The following is an 18727-nucleotide window of genomic DNA, read 5'->3' as shown; positions in this document are numbered from 1 at the left end:
AGGCTGGAGGAGTCACATTCTTGCTCTGGAGCCCAGTGGGGCAGAGATGGGAGGGGGTGGCCGGGACCGGGCCGGATTCCGGCATGTGCAGGGTTGTCATGCACACGTCAACACGAGCTCTTGTTCTCTCCCAGGGCCATAGTGACCTACCCAAACCTGGCCCTGAAGAGCATCCCAAAGCTTCTCCTTCCCAGCCTCCAGGCCAGCCAGGAGGGTGAACGCATGGCCTGCACTGCCCTGTTCGCAGAGGTGAGCCTGGAAGACCAGGGGGGAGGGTTTAGCCAGGCCCAGAAGCTGGAACAGGGGGCCAATAGCTGGTCAGCCAATGAGAGATGGTCCCGGTGGTGTATTGCTTGTAAATTAATCCCTCTGCTGGGGGCTCTGTGGTGGGATTTGGGAGCACCCCACTGGAAGCAGAGGGAGCGTTCCGCCCTGCACATGTCACTTCTGTTAAGCTCAGCTGAAGCCAGCCCCTCGTAAACAGCAGTCGGTATGGATCTATGTCACCTCCTGGCCCCTGATCATACTCCCTTCCCCTTGCTCCTCCTGGCCTCGCCCAGCCCTCTCTGACAGCTCCTTTCGGTCCCTTTAGTTCCTCGGCAGCCCCCTGCTGATGGAGAATGAGCCCAAGGCGATGCGGAAGCAGGTTGTGAAGGCCATGCTGCAGCGGACAGAGGACAGCAACATCCACGTTCGAGGCAGAGCGCTGCACGGCCTCAGGAACGCAGTGACCGAGTTCCCAGACAAGGTGGGTCTGGAATGGCAGGAGACTAGGCAGAGAGGGCTGGGTAGGAAGCGCCTGGTTCCCCTTCTCCCCAGCCTGTGGCTCCTATGGAGCAGACTAGGCTGTAGGCTGACTTGCCCGGACTCTGGTTACACTCAGGCTGACAGAGCGTTGCTCACCGAGCGGCGTCCAACCCCTTCTCTGCAGGTCAGGAAAAAGCGAGACAAGATCCTGCAGAGCTTTGTCCGCGCCGTGTGCGAATGCTGCGACCCCCACACCGTTCTGGAAGCCATGGAAGGGCTCTGCTGGATGCTGCGGGACCCCAAGGCGCCTTTGAAGGCTCACGTCGCCGTCCCACTGGCCCTGCAGGCGAGAACGTTCTTTGAGGATGTAAGTACCAAGCAGGGCAGGCCCCATGGCGCTATAGGGCACCCCACAGGGGAAGGTGCTGAGGACCTGCCTTCCCGTGGAGGGGGCTCAGTGTCCGATGCAGGCACATTTCTGGATTTGTGGGGCAGCTCAGCTCCTCTGCTAGGGAAGGCAGGGATACAATCATTCTTGGGCCCTGGGCCCACAATTGTTCAGCAGCCCTGGGGCCCAGCAGCAAAGAGGGGAGTTTGCAGAGAATTGTCCTGTCGTTTGAACTAGCTGAAACCTCTCCGGGCTCCGCAGCTGCCAGGCTGATTCCCAAAGCATGTGAGGGCCTGAGCCTGTCCCCTCTAACCACCCTGCGCCCCCTGTCTGCAGGAGACCAGCGGCCTGAGGCGGGCCTCCATGGAGCTCTTTGGCCACCTCAGCAAATTTGTTTCCAAGAAGTCATCCCTCTTTGGGGCTGAGGTGGAGAAGAGCACGGGGACGCTGCTCATCCACCTACAGGACGGGGACCCCCAGGTGGCCCAGGTGAGTGCAGCTGAGGGCTCATAGGGGCAGGGGTGGCTGGGAGCATTCTAACAACATGGCAAGGGAGGTGCAAACTCCCCCCTCCAAGCCCCAGATCTCCTCAGTGCTGCCCTGTGGCACCCAGGACCCCCCACTAATCCAGCCCTCCCCAACCCCACACAGAGCTCTGCCAGCCCTCAGAGTGTAGCTGTGGGGTAGATCTGTGGGGTTTCCTTCTCCTCCTCCATTCCCAACAGGCACCTCCAGCCTCCCTGCCCAGCCAGCCTCTCTGCGGCTGTGGCTCCATTTTACAGCCTGCCCTGTTTAGTGGCCAGGTCCAGGTCTATCTCTGGCCCCTAGCAAGTGACCTAACCCAAGCAGGGCCACAGGGAAGGGCAGATCGCTGAGGCCGATTGAGTCTCCATTGCTGCTGCCCTGCCCTCACTTGTGTGCTAGCTCCTGTCTGGGAATGACCAGCCTCCTGCAGCAATCCCACCACCACCCCCGCCCCAGCCGAGTAGCAGCCCCCGATAGTGCCTGGGATTGAGGGGAGGCCAAGTACGTTGGTCACCGGGCAGTGCTGTTAACCGCCCACCGGGGACCCACAGGGAATGGCCCCTTCCCTGTTCCAGGAGTGTACCTCCCCGGCCCCAGCACTCGGGCCTAGCTCCCCTCAACCCAGCCAAGCTGGAGATGGGGGCTGTGGGGGCCTGGGGAACAACCGTCAGGCCAGAGGAGGTTCTGCAAAGAGGTGGCTCCTTGCTGCTCCGGCACAGCGGAGTCTCCCCAAGCCACACAGAGCCTGCGAGTTGGCAGCCCGTTGCGCTCAGGGACTCAACCAGTTTCCTTCTCGCCCTCTCTGGCAGGCGTGCAGGGTGGCATTGCTGCAGTGCGCACCCTTCCTCAGCTACCAGCCCCTGCGTATGCTCGTGCGGAGCCAGCTAGCCGAGGGGGCGGCCCCTGCCATCCCCGCCTTCCTGAGCGAAGCCTGCAGGATCCTGGTGAATGAGCTCTGGGGTGTGGGCCCTGCAGGACATGGGGGTGGGAGGACCTAAGCACACAGGGAGCTTCCCTGCTCCAGGGAGCCCCCTCACTGACTCAGCCCCATCCCCCACCCTTGAGGATGGCTCCTGTACAAGTCATCTCTGTCCCATGGGAGGAATCAAGGGGGAGAGGGCTCTGAAAGCCAGGGGTTCCTCACCTCCCTACCAGGCAGCTCCCCTCAGCCTGGGGAGGATGTGTGGCTTGGGACTAACTGGGTTCTTGGCTTCCCAGCTCCAGGACTGCCCAGGGAGACTGAGCAAGAAGGCTGCCCTGAGAGCAGCAGCTGCCCAGCAGCTGATAGGTAAGAAAAGAGCTGGAGCTCTACTTCCTATTATCCCTCCCTGCCCCATGAGTCCGGGGCCCAGCGCCACATGCACACTCCTAACAGGGGGGAGGGGCTGGCCTCCTTTGTCCACACACAACCACACACAACTCCCCCCCCCCGCCTGCCCCCCACTCCTTCCCATCTCCCTGGGACAAAGGGGGAACCAAGACTCCCTGCAGCCAGATGCGGGAGGGCTCTGCGGCCAGAGGGTCTCCTCTGCCCTGGCCCTGGGCAAGCCCTGCACCTGCAGCAGGAGCAGGCCCGAGGGAGAGATCCTGCCTCCCAAAGGTCTCACCCTGGTTCCCCCGCATCCCACCCCGCACGAGGCACTGGCCCCAGCCAAGTCCCCCTGCAGCCTGTACAGGGAGGGCACCGATTCACAGGAAGCCCCAGCCCTGCCCATCCCAGCTACCACCAGCCATGCAGGCAAAGAGCCAGGGCAGCAGCTCTGCCACACTGTGCTTCACGCCAACTCCCAGTGGGGCTTGTGTGCACAACACCTCTCCTGGCCTTTGTGGGGCACGAGGCCAAAGGCAAAATGATCCCAATAATCTTGGGGACTGACTCTCCACCCAGCTCCTTCCCCTCCTCTGCCCGGATGGATTGGGGATGGGGGGCACCTTGAAAGACAGAAATCCAAGCGGTGACTGGTGCCCTGCATGCTGTTAAATAACCAGGCCCGCCTGCCTCCCCTAGGATACATGATGGACAATTGAAGCCAGAGAAGAGCAGGAGGCTTGGACCGCCCACCCTGCTGTGAGTCACAGCTGAGGGGTATTGCTGTGCTGGGAGGAGAGGCCGGGGGAAATCGGGGCAGGGTTCTAGGGGCAGGGGGCAGCAGCCACATCGCACGGTGGCTGGGAGCCAGAACCCAGTTGGAGTGACCTGCAGAGCGTAGGAGCAGGGAGAAAACCCTCGGAGCTGGTTCTGGGGTATCTTCTCCCCGGCTATAGTTTGAAACTCTCTGCCCTGTGGGATGTTCCCATCCTGGCCCAGGCAGGAACCATGTCTGGTCAGCAGGGTCTGGGAGTCAGAAGTGAGTTATTCCTGGCAGGCAGGGGGCAGTGGCAAGCAGAGAGGGGGTGGACTCCACAAGAGGGAGGGAAACCACCTCCTATGGGAGACCCGGCTGCTGGAGGAGACTTTTCCCCCTAATCCCTCACCAGCCGCGGTGCCGCGGGCAGGGACTCTGAGCAGCTCCAGCCAAGGGCGAGGCCGGGGGTTCCTCTGAGCCTCATTTGGTGCTAACTCTGCATAACCCAGCCTGGATTGCTGCCTGCCCCCTGCAAGTGGCAGCTCCAAGAGCCCCTGCATGCACACAGCTGACACCACCCCAACCCCCCACCCCACCCCAGCCCCAGCTATGCTTATGGGGATATGAAATTCTACCTCTGAGTCTCCCTGCCTTCAACTGCTGATCATGCCCCCAAGGGCTGCACCAGAGCTGAGGAAACAGAGCCAGGTGCTGAGGAAACACATCCCAGGGCTGGAGTGTGCAGTCCAACCCCTCCCCCGCATCATGGGCATTCGTTCTGTCAGAGGCTGACCCTGCCAGCTGCTCACTAGGCAGAACCCAGCCAGGTGCTGAGCAGACTCTCCTAGGCCTGGTGCTTAAATACCTGGAGAGGCTGCAGTCAGCCCAAGAAGTGTGGGCGGGGGGGGCGTAGAGTCGCAGGCTGAACTGCAGGTCGCAAGCAGACCCAGCGTCACTTCTCACAGCCCCAATCCACTGAGCAAGTGGGGAATAAGGCTGCTGCAGCCAGAATTTCCTTCACTCCAGTAAACTCCTCTCCCCACATTTCCTGACACCCTCCCTATTTACAACCAATGCAGTTGGCTGCTTTTTAAAGATAAGTGCATGTTGCAAACTCATGTTTTGTTATCCATTTCCTTCTTTGCAGACAAAGATTCAGGCGGAGAGAAATTCCGGCATAGTTCTTCCCGCAGGTCTAGCTACTTAGATGCTCTGCTCACACAGGCAGGCTGATCATATGGGCTGGACCATGCTGCTGCCACTATGGAGGGTGGGGTGTAAAACAGCAGCTGACGTAGCCTAGATGGGCGCATACTCACTGAAGATGCTCAGACCAAACTTGGGTCAGGATGCAATGCTGAAACCGTCCAGCAGAGGGTGCGACCGCAGGAGTAATGGCCAGAAGATGTCCCCATATAGACAAGAGAGCACTTGCAGAGACCTGTGAGAAAGCAGGAGGATACCCAGGTTACTGCCTTGCAGAGTTCCGGGAGGGAGGGGTCTCTTTCTCACCAAGATCGACCCGAGCTCTGATCTCTAGGGCAGGAGCCTTTTATTTGGCTCCACAGGCCTCACTCATACACCTGCCAACCAAGCAAGGCTTTCGAGCTCAGTTTGCACCATACAGAATGAACGGGTGGTCAGACTCACTCACCTCTAGGGCACCCTTTTTGTATGTCTAGGACTTTTCCATCTTCTTCTCCTCCTCCACTGACGGGAAGAGGATGGAAGCTTCAGCTCTTGAATTGGGCTATTAGGGACACACACTGATCACCAGTGACTTATTGGGGAATTAAATAGGGAACCCGGGAGACAAGGGTATTTCCCCGACCTGCCTATGGTGGAGAAACATTAAGATTCAGGTCCCAGGAGTCCAGAACCTCTCGAGTTTGCCCTCTGCAATCTGTTATCTCTGGATGGAGCCTAACAGAAAAACAAGAGATTAGTGGCCAAGGGCACAGAGGGCTGCCACGTATACCCTCCGGGAACCAAGGCTCAGGAGAAAAGGCTAGTGGCCTGCCAAGCAGCAGCAGTCAGGCTTGGCCTTCTCTGGCCCCTCAACAAATCTTCCCCAGAACCTCTGAGCTACATGCAGGCTGCCCGGAGGGTATCGCTCAGTGAGAATTCACCTCTGGCAGGCAGCCCTATCAAGAGGGGGCGGGATCAAAATTACATGAGCCCAGGATGAGCTTCCTCTCTTGGACAGTAGAGCTGGGCAACCTGCTGCAGAGGCGAACGCTGCAAATCCAAAAAACATCATCATCATGTTCAGCCTCACCGCCACGAGCAGACGCCTGGCATGTAATCAAGGCTCCATTTTGTCCTCATCCAAAACCTGAAATCAAACTCTTACCTTCTCAACATTAAAGACAGTGATAGATGTCCTTGTTGTGTAAACAGGCAGAGAGGTTATGCAACTTGGGCGGAAACAGGCACTCAAATACTGCACTGGTGGGGGCCTTATAAAGATGTAGACAGATGATAAGTAGCATCTTTATATAGGAGATCCTTGAACAATGCACCAAGCTATTGGACTCAAAGCAAGAACAAACTTCTCTTGTTCACCTCTCAGTAGGAGAGCTCAGGGAAGAGAAGAGTGAAGCCACAGCTCGTATAGAATCTGCTCTTCAGCAGACTACACGCTGCACATCAGACGTACAGCAGCAATGTTGGTGAATTAATCTAGTACAGTGGTTCCCAAACTGGGGTTCGCGAAATGTTACAGGTTGTCCGCGGGGAAAAAATTCCCTAATGGCGGACAGAGCTGTCCCTAGGGACCCCGAGCAGCATGGGGCCAGCAGCCCGGAGCCCCTGGACGTCCAAGAGCGAAGCAGATCAAAGCAAGCATCTCTATCACACTGAGATTTAAACTTCAAAATTCCTTTTAAGAAATGCAAAGGGAGGTGGATATTTTTTCCTGTTTTTAAAATTAAATAGGCAGCTAATATTGTTTTTAAAATTATTAGGAAGAACAAGTTTAAGCTTTGTTGTAACGTGCGTTGTTTGTCTGGACTGCTCAAGACCTGAATGCTTGTGTAGAAGGAACTCTAAGTTGACTTCTTAAATACCTTCATCAAGGAGTATCAGGTGTGAAACAGCATGAAACGTAGGAGCCTTGTCTTATAACAGACTTATTCAAAGTGATACAAGCTACGAAAGTAAGATCTTGGAAGAGTGTTGCCGTTTTCATAATGTAATAAAATACTGTAATGATAAATAATAATTAATAATGAAGTGTGTAATAAGCTTGTCATCAAAACAAATTTTATATTTCCCAGATTACTGTTTTTATAATTTATACTCAGGTAAAGGAGAAAATCCCTGGAAATATTTATTTTGAGGAAGGGGTTCGCGAGACTTGACATTTTAGTGAAAGGGGTTTTGTCATAACTATAAAGGGAAGGGTAACAGCCCTCCTGTGTACAATACTATAAAATCCCTCCTGGCCAGAGACTCCAAAATCCTTTTACCTGTAAAGGGTTAAGAAGCTCAGGTAACCTGGTTGACACCTGACCCAAAGGATCAATAAGGGGACAAGATACTTTCAAATCTTGGTGGGGGAAAGGCTTTTGTTTGTGCTCTTTGTTTCTGGGGGGAGTTCGCTCTTGGGACTAAGAGGGACCAGACATCAATCTATGCTCTCCAAATCTTTCTGAACAAGTCTCTCATATTTCAAACTTGTAAGTACAGCCAGGCAAGGCGTGTTAGTTTTATCTTTGTTTTCCCAACTAGTAAATGTACCTTTTGCTAAGGTGTTTACCTCTGTTTGCTGTAACTTTGAACCTAAGGCTAGAGGGGGTTCCTCTGGGCTCTTTAAGTTTGATTACCCTGTAAAGTTATTTTCCATCCTGAGTTTATAGAGATGATTTAGACCTTTTTCTTTAATTAAAAGCCTTTTTTAATAACCTGATTGATTTTTCCTTGTTTTTAGATCCAAGGGGATTGGATCTGGATCCACCAGGAGTTGGTGGGAGAAAGGAGGGGGTGGTGGTGGTTAATTTCTCCTTGTTTTAAGATCCAAGGGGTTGGATCTATGTTCACCAGGGAGTTGGTGGAAGAGTCTCTCAAGGCTACCCAGGGAAGGGAGTTAGCCCATTGGGAGTGGTGGCAGGGGACCAGATCTAAGCTGGTAGTTAAGCTTAGAAGTTTTCATGCAGACCCCCACATCTGTACCCTAAAGATCAGAGTGGGGAAGGAGCCTTGACAGGTTCCCAGGTTGTTAAAGTTTGGGAACCGCTGATCTAGAATGAGAATACAGTATCTGCACCATCCGGGTCCAAAATAGGGTAAATGCACCCAAGGCAGACTTTTAATAATGCTTGGACAATACAAAGCCAACTCCCTCCTCCATGCAAGTTCTGCTGGTTGGATGTGAAGATACGAGGGTGGGGTTGCAGTCGTGGAGGTGATGTTTTATAAACATGCTCCTGGAAGACCAATAGACTGCTTCTACTACACAGCCACTTCCTAGGGGAATCCAAAGAGACTAGGTTTCATTTGGGACACCTTCCAGAAAGCAGCTTAGGAGAGAGGTGCTACAGCTGCCTTGGGAACATGTACTTCCAACAGATTCTCTACCACCTGTGACAATGCGGTTCTGGCGGAACCCAACTGAGAGTGCCAACTCAGGACAAATTGCTCAAATAGGGCAGTTACAGCCCAAGACTGGGTTTTTTTCCACCTCTCAGGCAAACCAAACCAGCCAGACTAAGAGGACTTCGGTCTCACCCCACTGGCTAACCGCAAGTCTCACAAGCAATCTCTTTAGACACTCCAGTTTCCCAGTATTACCACCAGTGCCACTCGTTATGGGGACAAATGGTTATGAAAACCAATACCCCAGTAAAAGAAAAAGGTTCTCCTAATCCCAAAGGACCAAGCCCCAGACCCAGACTCATAGACTCATAGACTTTAAGGTCAGAAGGGACCATTATGATCATCTGGTCTGACCCCCTGCATGCTGCAGGCCACAAAACCGTCCCTACCCCTTCCCTGGACTCTGCTGTTGAAGTCCCCAATCCTGTGTTTTAGTGACTTCAATCGGCAGAGACCCTCCTGCTAGTGATCCCTGCCCCATGCTGCGGAGGAAGGCGAAAAACCTCCAGAGGCTCAGCCAATCTACCCTGGAGGAAAATTCCTTCCCGACCCCAAATATGGCGATCAGTAAGACCCCGAGCATGTAGGCAAGAGTCTCTAGCCTGACCCCTGTTAGCCATTATACTATTTACCTACCATTGCTTGGTATTCCTTGGCTACTATGTTTTACCATTAAACCATTCTCTCCATAATCTTATCTAACTTAATCTTAAAACCAGACAGGTCCGTCGCCCCCACCGTTTCCCTCGGAAGGCCATTCCAATATTTCACCCCTCTGATGGTCAGAAACCTTCGTCTGATTTCAAGCCTGAACTTCCCCACGGCCAGTTTATATCCATTCGTTCTCGTGTCCACATTAGTACTAAGCTGGAATAATTCCTCTCCCTCCCTTGTATTTATCCCTCTGATATATTTAAAGATAGCAATCATATCCCCCCTCAGCCTTCGCTTTGTCAGACTAAACAACCCAAGCTCCTCTAGTCTCCTTTCATACGACAGGTTTTCCATTCCTCTGATCATCCTAGTCGCCCTTCTCTGCACCCGTTCCAGTTTGAGTTCATCTTTTTTAAACATGGGAGACCAGAACTGCACACAGTACTCCAAATGAGGTCTCACCAGCGCCTTATACAACGGAAGCAGGACCTCCTTATCCCTACTAGATATACCTAGCCTAATGCATCCCAAGACCACATTGGCTTTTTTCACCGCCACGTCACATTGTCGACTCATAGTCATCCTGCGGTCTACAAGGACCCCTAGGTCCTTCTCCTCTTCCGTTACTTCTAACCAATGCGTCCCCATCTTGTAACTAAAATTGTTATTAGTCATCCCCAAATGCATCACCTTACACTTTTCACTATTAAATTTCATCCTATTTCTGATACTCCAATTCACAAGCTCATTCAAGTCTCCCTGCAGAATATCCCTATCCTCCTCCGAATTTGCAATGCCTCCCACCTTCGTATCATCCGCAAACTTTATCAGCCCACTCCTGCAATCGGTTCCGAGGTCAGTTATAAATAGATTAAATAAAATGGGTCCCAAAACTGAACCTTGAGGCACTCCACTAGTAACCTCCCTCCAACCTGACAGTTCACCCTTCAATACGACCCGCTGCATTCTCCCCATTAACCAATTCCTTATTCACCTCTGGATTTTCATATCAATCCCCATGTTTTCCAGTTTAACCAATAATTCCTCATGGGGTACAGTATCAAACGCTTTACTGAAATCCAGGTATATTAGGTCCACCGCATTTCCCTTATCTAATAAGTCCGTTACTTTCTCAAAGAAGGAGATCAGATTTGTTTGGCACGATCTGCCCTTTGTAAAACCATGTTGTAATTTATCGCAATTGCCATTAACCTCAAGGTCCTCAACTAGTTTCTCTTTCAGAATCTTCTCCAGCACCTTGCACACTACAGATGTTAGACTAACAGGCCTGTAGTTACCCGGATCACTTTTTTTCCCTTTCTTGAAAATAGGAACCACATTAGCTATTCTCCAGTCTAACGGGACCACCCCCGAGTTTACAGATTCATTAAATATTATCGCTAGTGGGCCTGCTATTTCCCGTGCCAATTCCTTCAATATTCTCGGATGAAGATCGTCCGGTCCTCCCGACTTAGCCCCATTAAGGCGTTCAAGTTTTGTTTCTACCTCGGATACGGTAATCCCCCATCCTGTATGCCCCTTTGTAATGGTGCTAGTATCCCTAATACCTTCATTGGCCTCATTAAACACCGATGCAAAATATTCATTGAGATATTGCGCCATGCCTAGATTATCTTTAATCTCCTCTCCGGCTATAGTCTTCAGCGGTCCCACTTCTTCTTTCTTTGCTTTCTTCCTATTTATATGGCTGTAAAACCTCTTACTATTGCTTTTAATTCCCCTCGCTAGGTCCAACTCTACACGGCATTTGGCTTTTCTCACTCTATCTCTACATTCTCTGACTTCACTAAGGTAAGTTTCCTTACTGATCCCTCCCCTCTTCCACTCTTTGTACGCTTTCTGTTTTTTCCTAATCGCCCCTTTCAGTCGGTCGCTCATCCAGCTGGGTCTAAATCTCTTGCTTAGTAATCTTTTTCCCTTTTTGGGGATACAGGCCTCTGACAGCTCATGCATCTTTAACTTAAAGTAATCCCAGGCTTCTTCTGCCTTTAGATCCATTAATATGTTTGCCCAATCCACTTCCCTTACCAGTCCCCTTAATTTGTTTAAATTGGCCTTTTTAAAATTATAGACCCTAGTCTTTGACTTAATTCTGTTACTCCTTCCATTTAGTTTAAACCGAATTAGCTCATGATCACTGGAGCCCAAGTTGTCCCCTACTACCACTTCCTCAACGAGGTCCTCACTACTTACCAGAATCAAATCTAAAATGGCCTCCCCCCTCGTCGGTTCAGCTACCACTTGATGAAGGAATTGATCAGCAAGCACATCTAGGAACATCTGAGCCCTATTATTGCTACTAGCGTTTGTTCCCCAATCTATATCCGGGAAGTTAAAGTCCCCCATAATTATACAGTTTCTATTAGTATTTACTTCTCTAAACACATTAAATAGTTCCTTATCCATATCCTGGGTCGATCCTGGCGGTCTATAGCACACCCCAAGCACTATCCCTGGAGAGGTTCTAGTAGTCCTTTTACCCAGTGTGAGTATTGCCCAGACGGACTCTGTGTTATCTATTCCATCAACTATTATTTCTTTACAGCTTATTTCACTATTGACATACAATGCCACCCCCCCACCTTTACCTTTGTCCCGGTCTTTCCTAAACAGTGCATACCCCTCCATACCTGTGTTCCAGTCATGACTGCCATTCCACCATGTTTCAGTTATTCCTACGATATCTGGTTTCAATTCTTGGACCAAGAGCTCCAATTCCTCCATTTTATTACCTAGGCTTCTCGCATTGGTGTATAAACACCCTAATGTATGTCGTTTAGCCTGTCTCCCATTAGTAGCACTATATGTTGTGGGCCTCTTTGTGTCCGTCCCCCCTGTCCTTCCTATGTCCAATCTCATCTCCCCGGCTATGTCTTCTCTTATTTCACTCACCTTTTCAATACTGGAATCTGGCGTGGAGATTAACTGTGCATCTCCCAACCGTCTCCCCAAACTTCCTAGTTTAAAGCTCTTTTGATAAGATGAGCCAGCCTCCCTCCCAGAAGTCTATTTCCTTCCCTACTCAGGTGAAGCCCATCCCGCGAGAACAGGTGTCTGTCCCCGAAAGCCTCCCAGTGGCCATACATCCCAAAGCCCTCCTTATAGCACCACTCCCTTAGCCAACTATTTATTCTCACAATCCTGTCAGCCCTTTGCTGCCCTTCCCTTGGAACAGGCAGAATCCCACTAAAGATAATCTGAGCCTCTATCTCCTTGAGAGTCTTCCCCAGCCTGGCATAATCTCCCTTGATTCTCTCTAACGAGAACCTAGCCGTGTCATTTGTTCCTACATGAAGGATTATCAAGGGGTTCTTACCTGCTCCTTTTAGGATCCTTTTCAACCGCAGGTCCACATCACGTATCTTTGCACCTGGTAGACAGCACACCCTTCTGTTCTCCGGGTCCGCCCTGGTCACAGGCCTGTCCAATCTCCTCAGTAAAGAGTCTCCAATTACATACACCTGCCGTTGCCTGGCAACAGCGCGATCTAGTAATCTAGTCTCTGATCCCTCTAGTCCTGACCTGTGTCTGTTCCTATCTTCCCTTATGCTCCCCCTTATGCCTTCCTGAATCCTCCGGGGCCCCAGAATTGGTGCTGTCTCCACCTCTCTCTCTCTCGGACTAGCTGCTCTCCTCTTCTTCCTCACCCTCCCACCTTCAGTCACCACCTGCTGCCCCTCCACCTCGTTATCCAAACACCCAAACCTGTTCCTGAGTTCTATTCCCCCCTCACTGGCCCTCCTTTTCCTTGGCCTGCTTCTCACAGTCACATGCTTCCACCTCCCTTGTTCTCCCCCTTCCATTCCCCTCTCACCGTCCTCTACCTCTGCCTCCACCTGCACGGCAGAGCATTCCCCTTCAGCCCCCCCTTGCCTGTCCTCCATCAGCTGCTCAAACCCCCGTCTGAACTCCACCAGGGTATCTACCTGCATCTCCAACCCCTTAATCTTTTCCTCCAGTAACACTATAAGGCGACACTTCATACACACATACCTGTGTTCCAGCTCCCCTGCTAGGAGTATATACATACCACAGCATCCACATGCGGCCATCTGCATTCCGTTTGCTGCTGCTTGGCTCATAGCTGCTGCGGTCTCTGCTCTCTGCATCTGAGGGCACAGAGCACACAACACGCCGCACCCTCCTGCCTCCCCCTTTACCTCCCCCTGCAAACTCTCACTCAAACTCCCCTGTTAGCCGCCCTGTTTGCTGCCTCCAGTGCCGCTGCTCGCAGGTCAATATACAAATCAGATCTTACCCACAAATCATGCTGTTGCCAATCCTTCAGAATCTAAAATCTAAAGGTTTATTCATAAAAGGAAAAAGATAGAGATGAGAGTTAGAATTGGTTAAATGGAATCAATTACATACAGTAATGGCAAAGTTCTTGGTTCAGGCTTGCAGCAGCGATGGAATAAACTGCAGATTCAAATCAAGTCTCTGGAATACATCCTCCGCTGGGATGGGTCCTCAGTCCTTTGTTCAAAGCTTCAGCTTGTAGCAAAGTTCCTCCAGAGGTATGAAGCAGGATTGAAGACAAGATGGAGATGAGGCATTAGCCTTATATAGTCTTTTCCAGGTGTAAGAACACCTCTTTGTTCTTAATGTGGAAAATTACAGCAAAATGGAGTCTGGAGTCACATGGGCAAGTTCCTGCATACTTTGCTGAGTCTCAAGGCATATTTGCCTTCTCTCAATGGGTCCATTGTATAGCTGATGGTCCTTAATGGGCCATCAAGCAGGCTAGGCAGAGCTAACACCAGTTTGTCTGGGATGTCACCCAGCAGCATAGCATAAGTTTGAAATACAGACAGTATAGAGCCAATATTTATAACTTCAACTACAAAATTGATACACACATATAGACAGCATAATCATAACCAGTAAACCATAACCTTGTCTTAGACACCCCATTTGACCCCCTTTATACAAGATTTGCATGCCACTACCGGACCTTGGTTGCAACAATGATCTATATGGTCCCAGATTATATCAATAACGTCACACCACCCAACTGGGAAAAGTCTCCATGTGTGTCAAAGACGGGACTGCTTACGGGCCGAAAGGTCAAATTCCTGGAAGCTGAGAGTGAGAAGTTTTAAATCACCCCATGGTGAAACTCCTCTGATTACCAGACAATGCCAGGATTAATTGCTTCAAGTACCATGTCACTAATCCAGCATGCCAGGGCCATCACAGAGTGCAAAGGCAAACACGGTGGTTTACGAGCAGCTGTTTTGCTTGACCTAGATACATAGGGTTACCATTCGTCCGGATTTACCCAGACATGTCCTCCTTTTTGTGCTAAAAATAGCGTCCGGGGGGAATTTGTAAAGCACTCACAATGTCCGGGATTTCCCCCCTCCCCCGGAACGGCTGGGAGGGCTGCAGGAAAGTCCCGGGCTGGACTCCGGAGCAGCTGGAGAGGAGCTCCGCCCTGCATTCTGAGCAAGTGTCTCAGCACAAAGTGCAGCCCTCCCCTTTTGCAACTGGGAGCGGTTACTGCCATGCAGCGTAGCAAAACGGGAGCGAGAGCACTTTGTGCTGATACAAGGGCAGCTCTCCCCTGCAACCCGGTCCGGGCCAGGGACCGGGTTTTGTTGTGCAGGGCCAGGGACCGGGTTTTGTTGTGCTGGGGAGCTTAGCCACGTGTCCGGCTCGCACAGAGCCCAACACCCTGTTCTGAGCAGCAGGGTAAGGGGGGCAGGAGAAGGGGCAGGGAGGTTCTGGAGGGGGCAGTCAAGAAACGGGGGGGGGCTTTTTGGGGGGAGTGGAGAAAGTTTTGGGCAGTCAGGGTACAGGTAGGGGGTAGGGTCCTGGTGGGCAGTTGGGGGGGGGTCTTAGGAGGGGGCAGTTAGGGGACAAGGAACAGGGAGTCTTAGGTAGGGGGTGGGGTTCTGGAGGGAAGTTAGGAGCAGGGGTCCCAGGAGGGGGCAGTCAGAGGACAAGGAGCGGGGGGGTAGGGGGCTGGGAGTTCTGGGGGGGAGCTGTCAGGGGGCAGGAGTGGGGAGAGGGATCGGAGCAGTCAGGGGACAGGGAGCAGAGGGGTTTAGATGGGTTGGGAGTTCTGGGGGGGGCTGTCAGGGGGCAGGAGTGCGGAGAGGGATCGGAGCAGTCAGGGGACAGGGAGCAGAGGGGTTTAGATGGGTTGGGAGTTCTGGGGGGGAGCTGTCAGGGGGCAGGAGTGGGGAGAGGGATCGGAGCAGTCGGGACAGGGAGCAGAGGGGTTTAGATGGGTTGGGAGTTCTGGGGGGGGCTGTCAGGGGGTGGGGAGTGGTTGGATGGGGCGTGGGAGTCCCAGGGGTCTGTCTGGGGGTGGGGGTGGGGGTGTGGATAAAGGTTGGGGCAGTCAGGGGACAAGAGGCAGGGAGGCTTAGATAGTCCTGGGGGGCAGTTAGGTGCAGGGGTCCCAGGAGGGGGTAGTCAGGGGACAAGGAACGGGGGGAGGGTTGGGAGGTCAGGGGGGGCGGGAAGTGGGAGGGGCAGGGGCGGGGTTAGGGCGGGGCTTCTCCCGTCCTCTTTTTTGCTCGCTGAAATATGGTAACCCTAAGATACAGAAATCTGGTTTTGCCTGGGAGGGGAAGGAACAACAGATTCTTTAGAACTTTTGACAGCGCTGCAGCTTTAAGCACCAGAGAAGCAAATGCTTCCTCAGATTTTCAGCCTTCAGTAATATGTGGCAGCCCTTACAGAGACAAGCAAGAAACTGCCTGGAGACACAGAATGGCTACCCTGAAGTCACAAACCTTTGCTGACCTGTCACCAACTGCTGGCGAAGGAAGCTGCACACACTGCAGTGCTCCTGGTCTGGCCACACAAACACGCTTGGCAGCGTCACTGAGTCAAGACAGCACTCACCAGATCTTCTGGCTCCCTTGAAAGTACTCCAACGGCCCAGCTTTACAGACATGCATGTGGGGCAGTGGGCTGCACTTCCACACGCATCTTTTGGGGATTTTTTTCTTTTTAAGCTGCAGTTCCAAAGGAATGTTTTGGGGGAAGTTCTGGGTTATACAGGCAGTCAGACAAGCTTCTAAGGCCAGAAGGGATCATTGTGCTCTATGACCCTTGCTAGCTGGCATCCCTAAATTCAGAGTCCAAAAGGGGTGACTTCAAAGGGAGGCTCAAAGCACTGTTGAAAACCAGACAGGCTATCCAGTAACTTAGAGCACCTTCAGACATCGCCACTATTTGCATCTCTCGGGTCCCCCGATTCGTTATTAATAGACTTACAGTCTGTATTCAGTGCTCCTTAGCTTATGGCTTTGGATACCCAATGACAGCTGGTTGAGCTTTTCTGGTAGTTCTACCTGTGTATTTATACAACACAATTACCTCATGGGGCTTCCTCACCCAACGGGAAGAGACAGAAAGCAGGGAGGAAAAACTATTAAACTCTTCCACAAAATACTGAGCCATATAAAGTGCAATGTTACTATTTAGGCTAAAAAAATGCAATGTTCACGTCAAGGGGGCTGGGAGTTTAGTAGCCCTAAACACCATGACTGTGTTTGTGATAGACCTCAATCTCCAAGCACTGGATGTAGGCAAAGGGAGTGCTGAAGACAGCTCTAAATCAAAAAAGAATCAGGCTAAAGAGAACTGTTAATTTGTTAAGGAACCAAAAAGGATTGATTTGTTATTTAACAGCCCTGCTGCTAACAAGACGGAGGGAGAGATTTTTTTTTTTGACATTTCCACTGGCTGGTAAATTGTATTACCTCGTTTCCCAGAATGACTCAAGGGATTGTGGGGGGGGGCAACCTCCCAACTCCAGTGGAAGAGGTGGCTAATTATTAGCTCTTGACCACCACAGAATGTTGCAACTGCTACAAAATAAAAAGAGTTTATAACCTCTGAACAGGAACTGGGAATTGCTTACAAATTAGTATCTGGAATCCAGAGGCGATATCCTTACATTTATCTGCTCGGGTAAGTCAAACATTGGTCATTTGTGAGGGTCCTAAACAGAGATCAAACTTTCAGGTCTACTACTATCTTCTCCCACCACCTCTACTTCTGTTTTTATTAAAGGAGTGATTCCATCAGATGCATCTTCCTCCCTTCCCTCAGGAGAGTGTGTGTCAAAATCTCATTGTGTATGATCAAGAAGGAAGAAAAATCTGTACACAATGATTAGCCCTGATATTTTAATGGAAATACTGCACTACAGTCAAGTTTACAGCGTTTGTATAGAAATCATCACATGGATAGGTGGCCAAGGATCACATTACAGAATACAAAAAGCAATTTAAAGTAAAAAGAAATCTTGCTATTGTACAGGCTGGGATCAGAGCATGGAGCTCAGAAGTCAGACATCGGGAGGGATGAAAGCTTGCCGGAGAAAAACAGAGTTCTCATTCTTTTGTTTAGGTACAGCAAGTCAGATGCTTTATTAACTCTCACAATTGTGCAGAGGGAGAGAGCTAAGCAGGTCTCTCTCAGGTAACTAATTACAGCAAGCATTTATACCTTTCATTACAGAAATAATGAGGGACAGCTGCATTTTGTTTATACATAGGCCATCTTGATATCTTATTTCCTCACTTGTTTTGACTCTAGCCAACATACAATATTTTCTATACCTTATCTATACAAGGTCACAACGACTTCACACACAGTTCTTTCCCACCCGCCTCACACAATCCTCGCTTCTACAAATCTCGCGTTATTAGGGTTACAGTTAGCCTGACTCTTGCTAATGAGCTGTCATGCATTGCAGTTCCTTTCTGTCAGTTCTTTCTCTGCTTCCACAACCTGTAGGTGGAAAACCCTGCTGCAGGAGGAGATCGCCTTGTGTTTTATTGGGGTTTTTTCCTGGGTACCTTGAACAGCAGGAATCCCGCCATGTTAATCCCATTCCGCTCAAATAACATGCAGGCACAGACTCTTGGACAAAACACCCACAAAGCAGCAGCAGCTGTTACTTCCAAGCTGGTAAAGTCTAAATCATCCTGACTTCCACTTCCAGATCAGCTTTAACATATATTAAAAAGAAACACCTGAGGGTGGGGTGAGGCACAGGGGAGCGTGTATAAAACCTTTGAAATGGAAGAGGACACAATAAAACCCCCTTCCTGTCTGAACACAGCAAAAGGAGGAGAAACGGGACAGGTAACTTATTGCTGGCAAACTCTGAAAACTCCCCCGTGGGCTCTTTACTCTCTTTTCCTCGCTCCATAGGAGGCTCCCATTCATCACAATGGCTGGAATTACTCTCTGTACATTGGCTGCCAATGACTAGTGACTCTTATAGGCCATGCATTTTCACCACTCTGCTCTCCCAGGCTGCACAAAGGCTGGAGCCATTGCCCTCCCCCGACCCTCTCTCCCCAGTTTCTCCATCTCTCTGCCGGGGAAGGGAAGAGAACTCAGTTCTGAGGGGACAACCAGCTGTCTTGAAATCCCTGGGACAGATTTCAGAAGTGGACTTTGAAAAACAGCAGAGCTGCATTCACAGCTCTCCAGCTGGGACACGGAAGCTGTTCGGGCACAACTGGCAGCATTGTTTTGTGCAAGGAAAGGATGCCTCCTTCGAGGAGAGACAGTGCAGTTGGGTCTGTCGTGGCTTATGAAGTCCATGCCAACTTGTCTGAAAACCAAAATCTTCCAATGCTTAAATATCTGCCAGCACTAAACTTCTATGCTTAAAAAATATATATATCCCATTTGTGGATTTCACTAGTGAAATGCATCACACAGCCTACCCGCCTTGCCGTTCTCTCTCTCT

At 51.0% G+C, this 18727-nt stretch overlaps 1 protein-coding gene across 1 annotated transcript; it reads left to right on the top strand.

The window, feature by feature from the left end:
• Positions 1-1030: 1030 nt before the first annotated feature.
• Positions 1031-5351, top strand: LOC128843924 (protein maestro-like). Its single transcript, XM_054041068.1, has 6 exons — positions 1031-1114; positions 1472-1624; positions 2470-2604; positions 2879-2948; positions 3669-3728; positions 4874-5351. Exons 1-5 carry the CDS (start codon positions 1034-1036, stop codon positions 3686-3688), a joined length of 459 nt encoding a protein of 152 aa, XP_053897043.1. The 5' UTR covers positions 1031-1033; the 3' UTR covers positions 3689-3728; positions 4874-5351.
• The last annotated feature ends 13376 nt before the right edge of the window (positions 5352-18727 follow it).

This window comes from Malaclemys terrapin, chromosome 10, assembly GCF_027887155.1.
Source record: "Malaclemys terrapin pileata isolate rMalTer1 chromosome 10, rMalTer1.hap1, whole genome shotgun sequence".
Classification (NCBI taxonomy): Eukaryota; Metazoa; Chordata; order Testudines; family Emydidae; genus Malaclemys; species Malaclemys terrapin.
The sequence above is the reverse complement of the archived record's forward strand: the minus strand, read 5'-3'. Positions and strand labels throughout refer to the sequence as shown.

Excerpts from the sequence above, each read along its gene's own strand:
- LOC128843924 (XM_054041068.1), top strand. The coding sequence starts at position 1,034 with ATGCTGCGGGACCCCAAGGCGCCTTTGAAGGCTCACGTCGCCGTCCCA. Across the intron at positions 1,115-1,471 it reads CGAGAACGTTCTTTGAGGAT|GAGACCAGCGGCCTGAGGCG; the intron begins GTAAGTACCAAG and ends CCCTGTCTGCAG. Across the intron at positions 2,949-3,668 it reads AGCTGCCCAGCAGCTGATAG|GATACATGATGGACAATTGA; the intron begins GTAAGAAAAGAG and ends TGCCTCCCCTAG.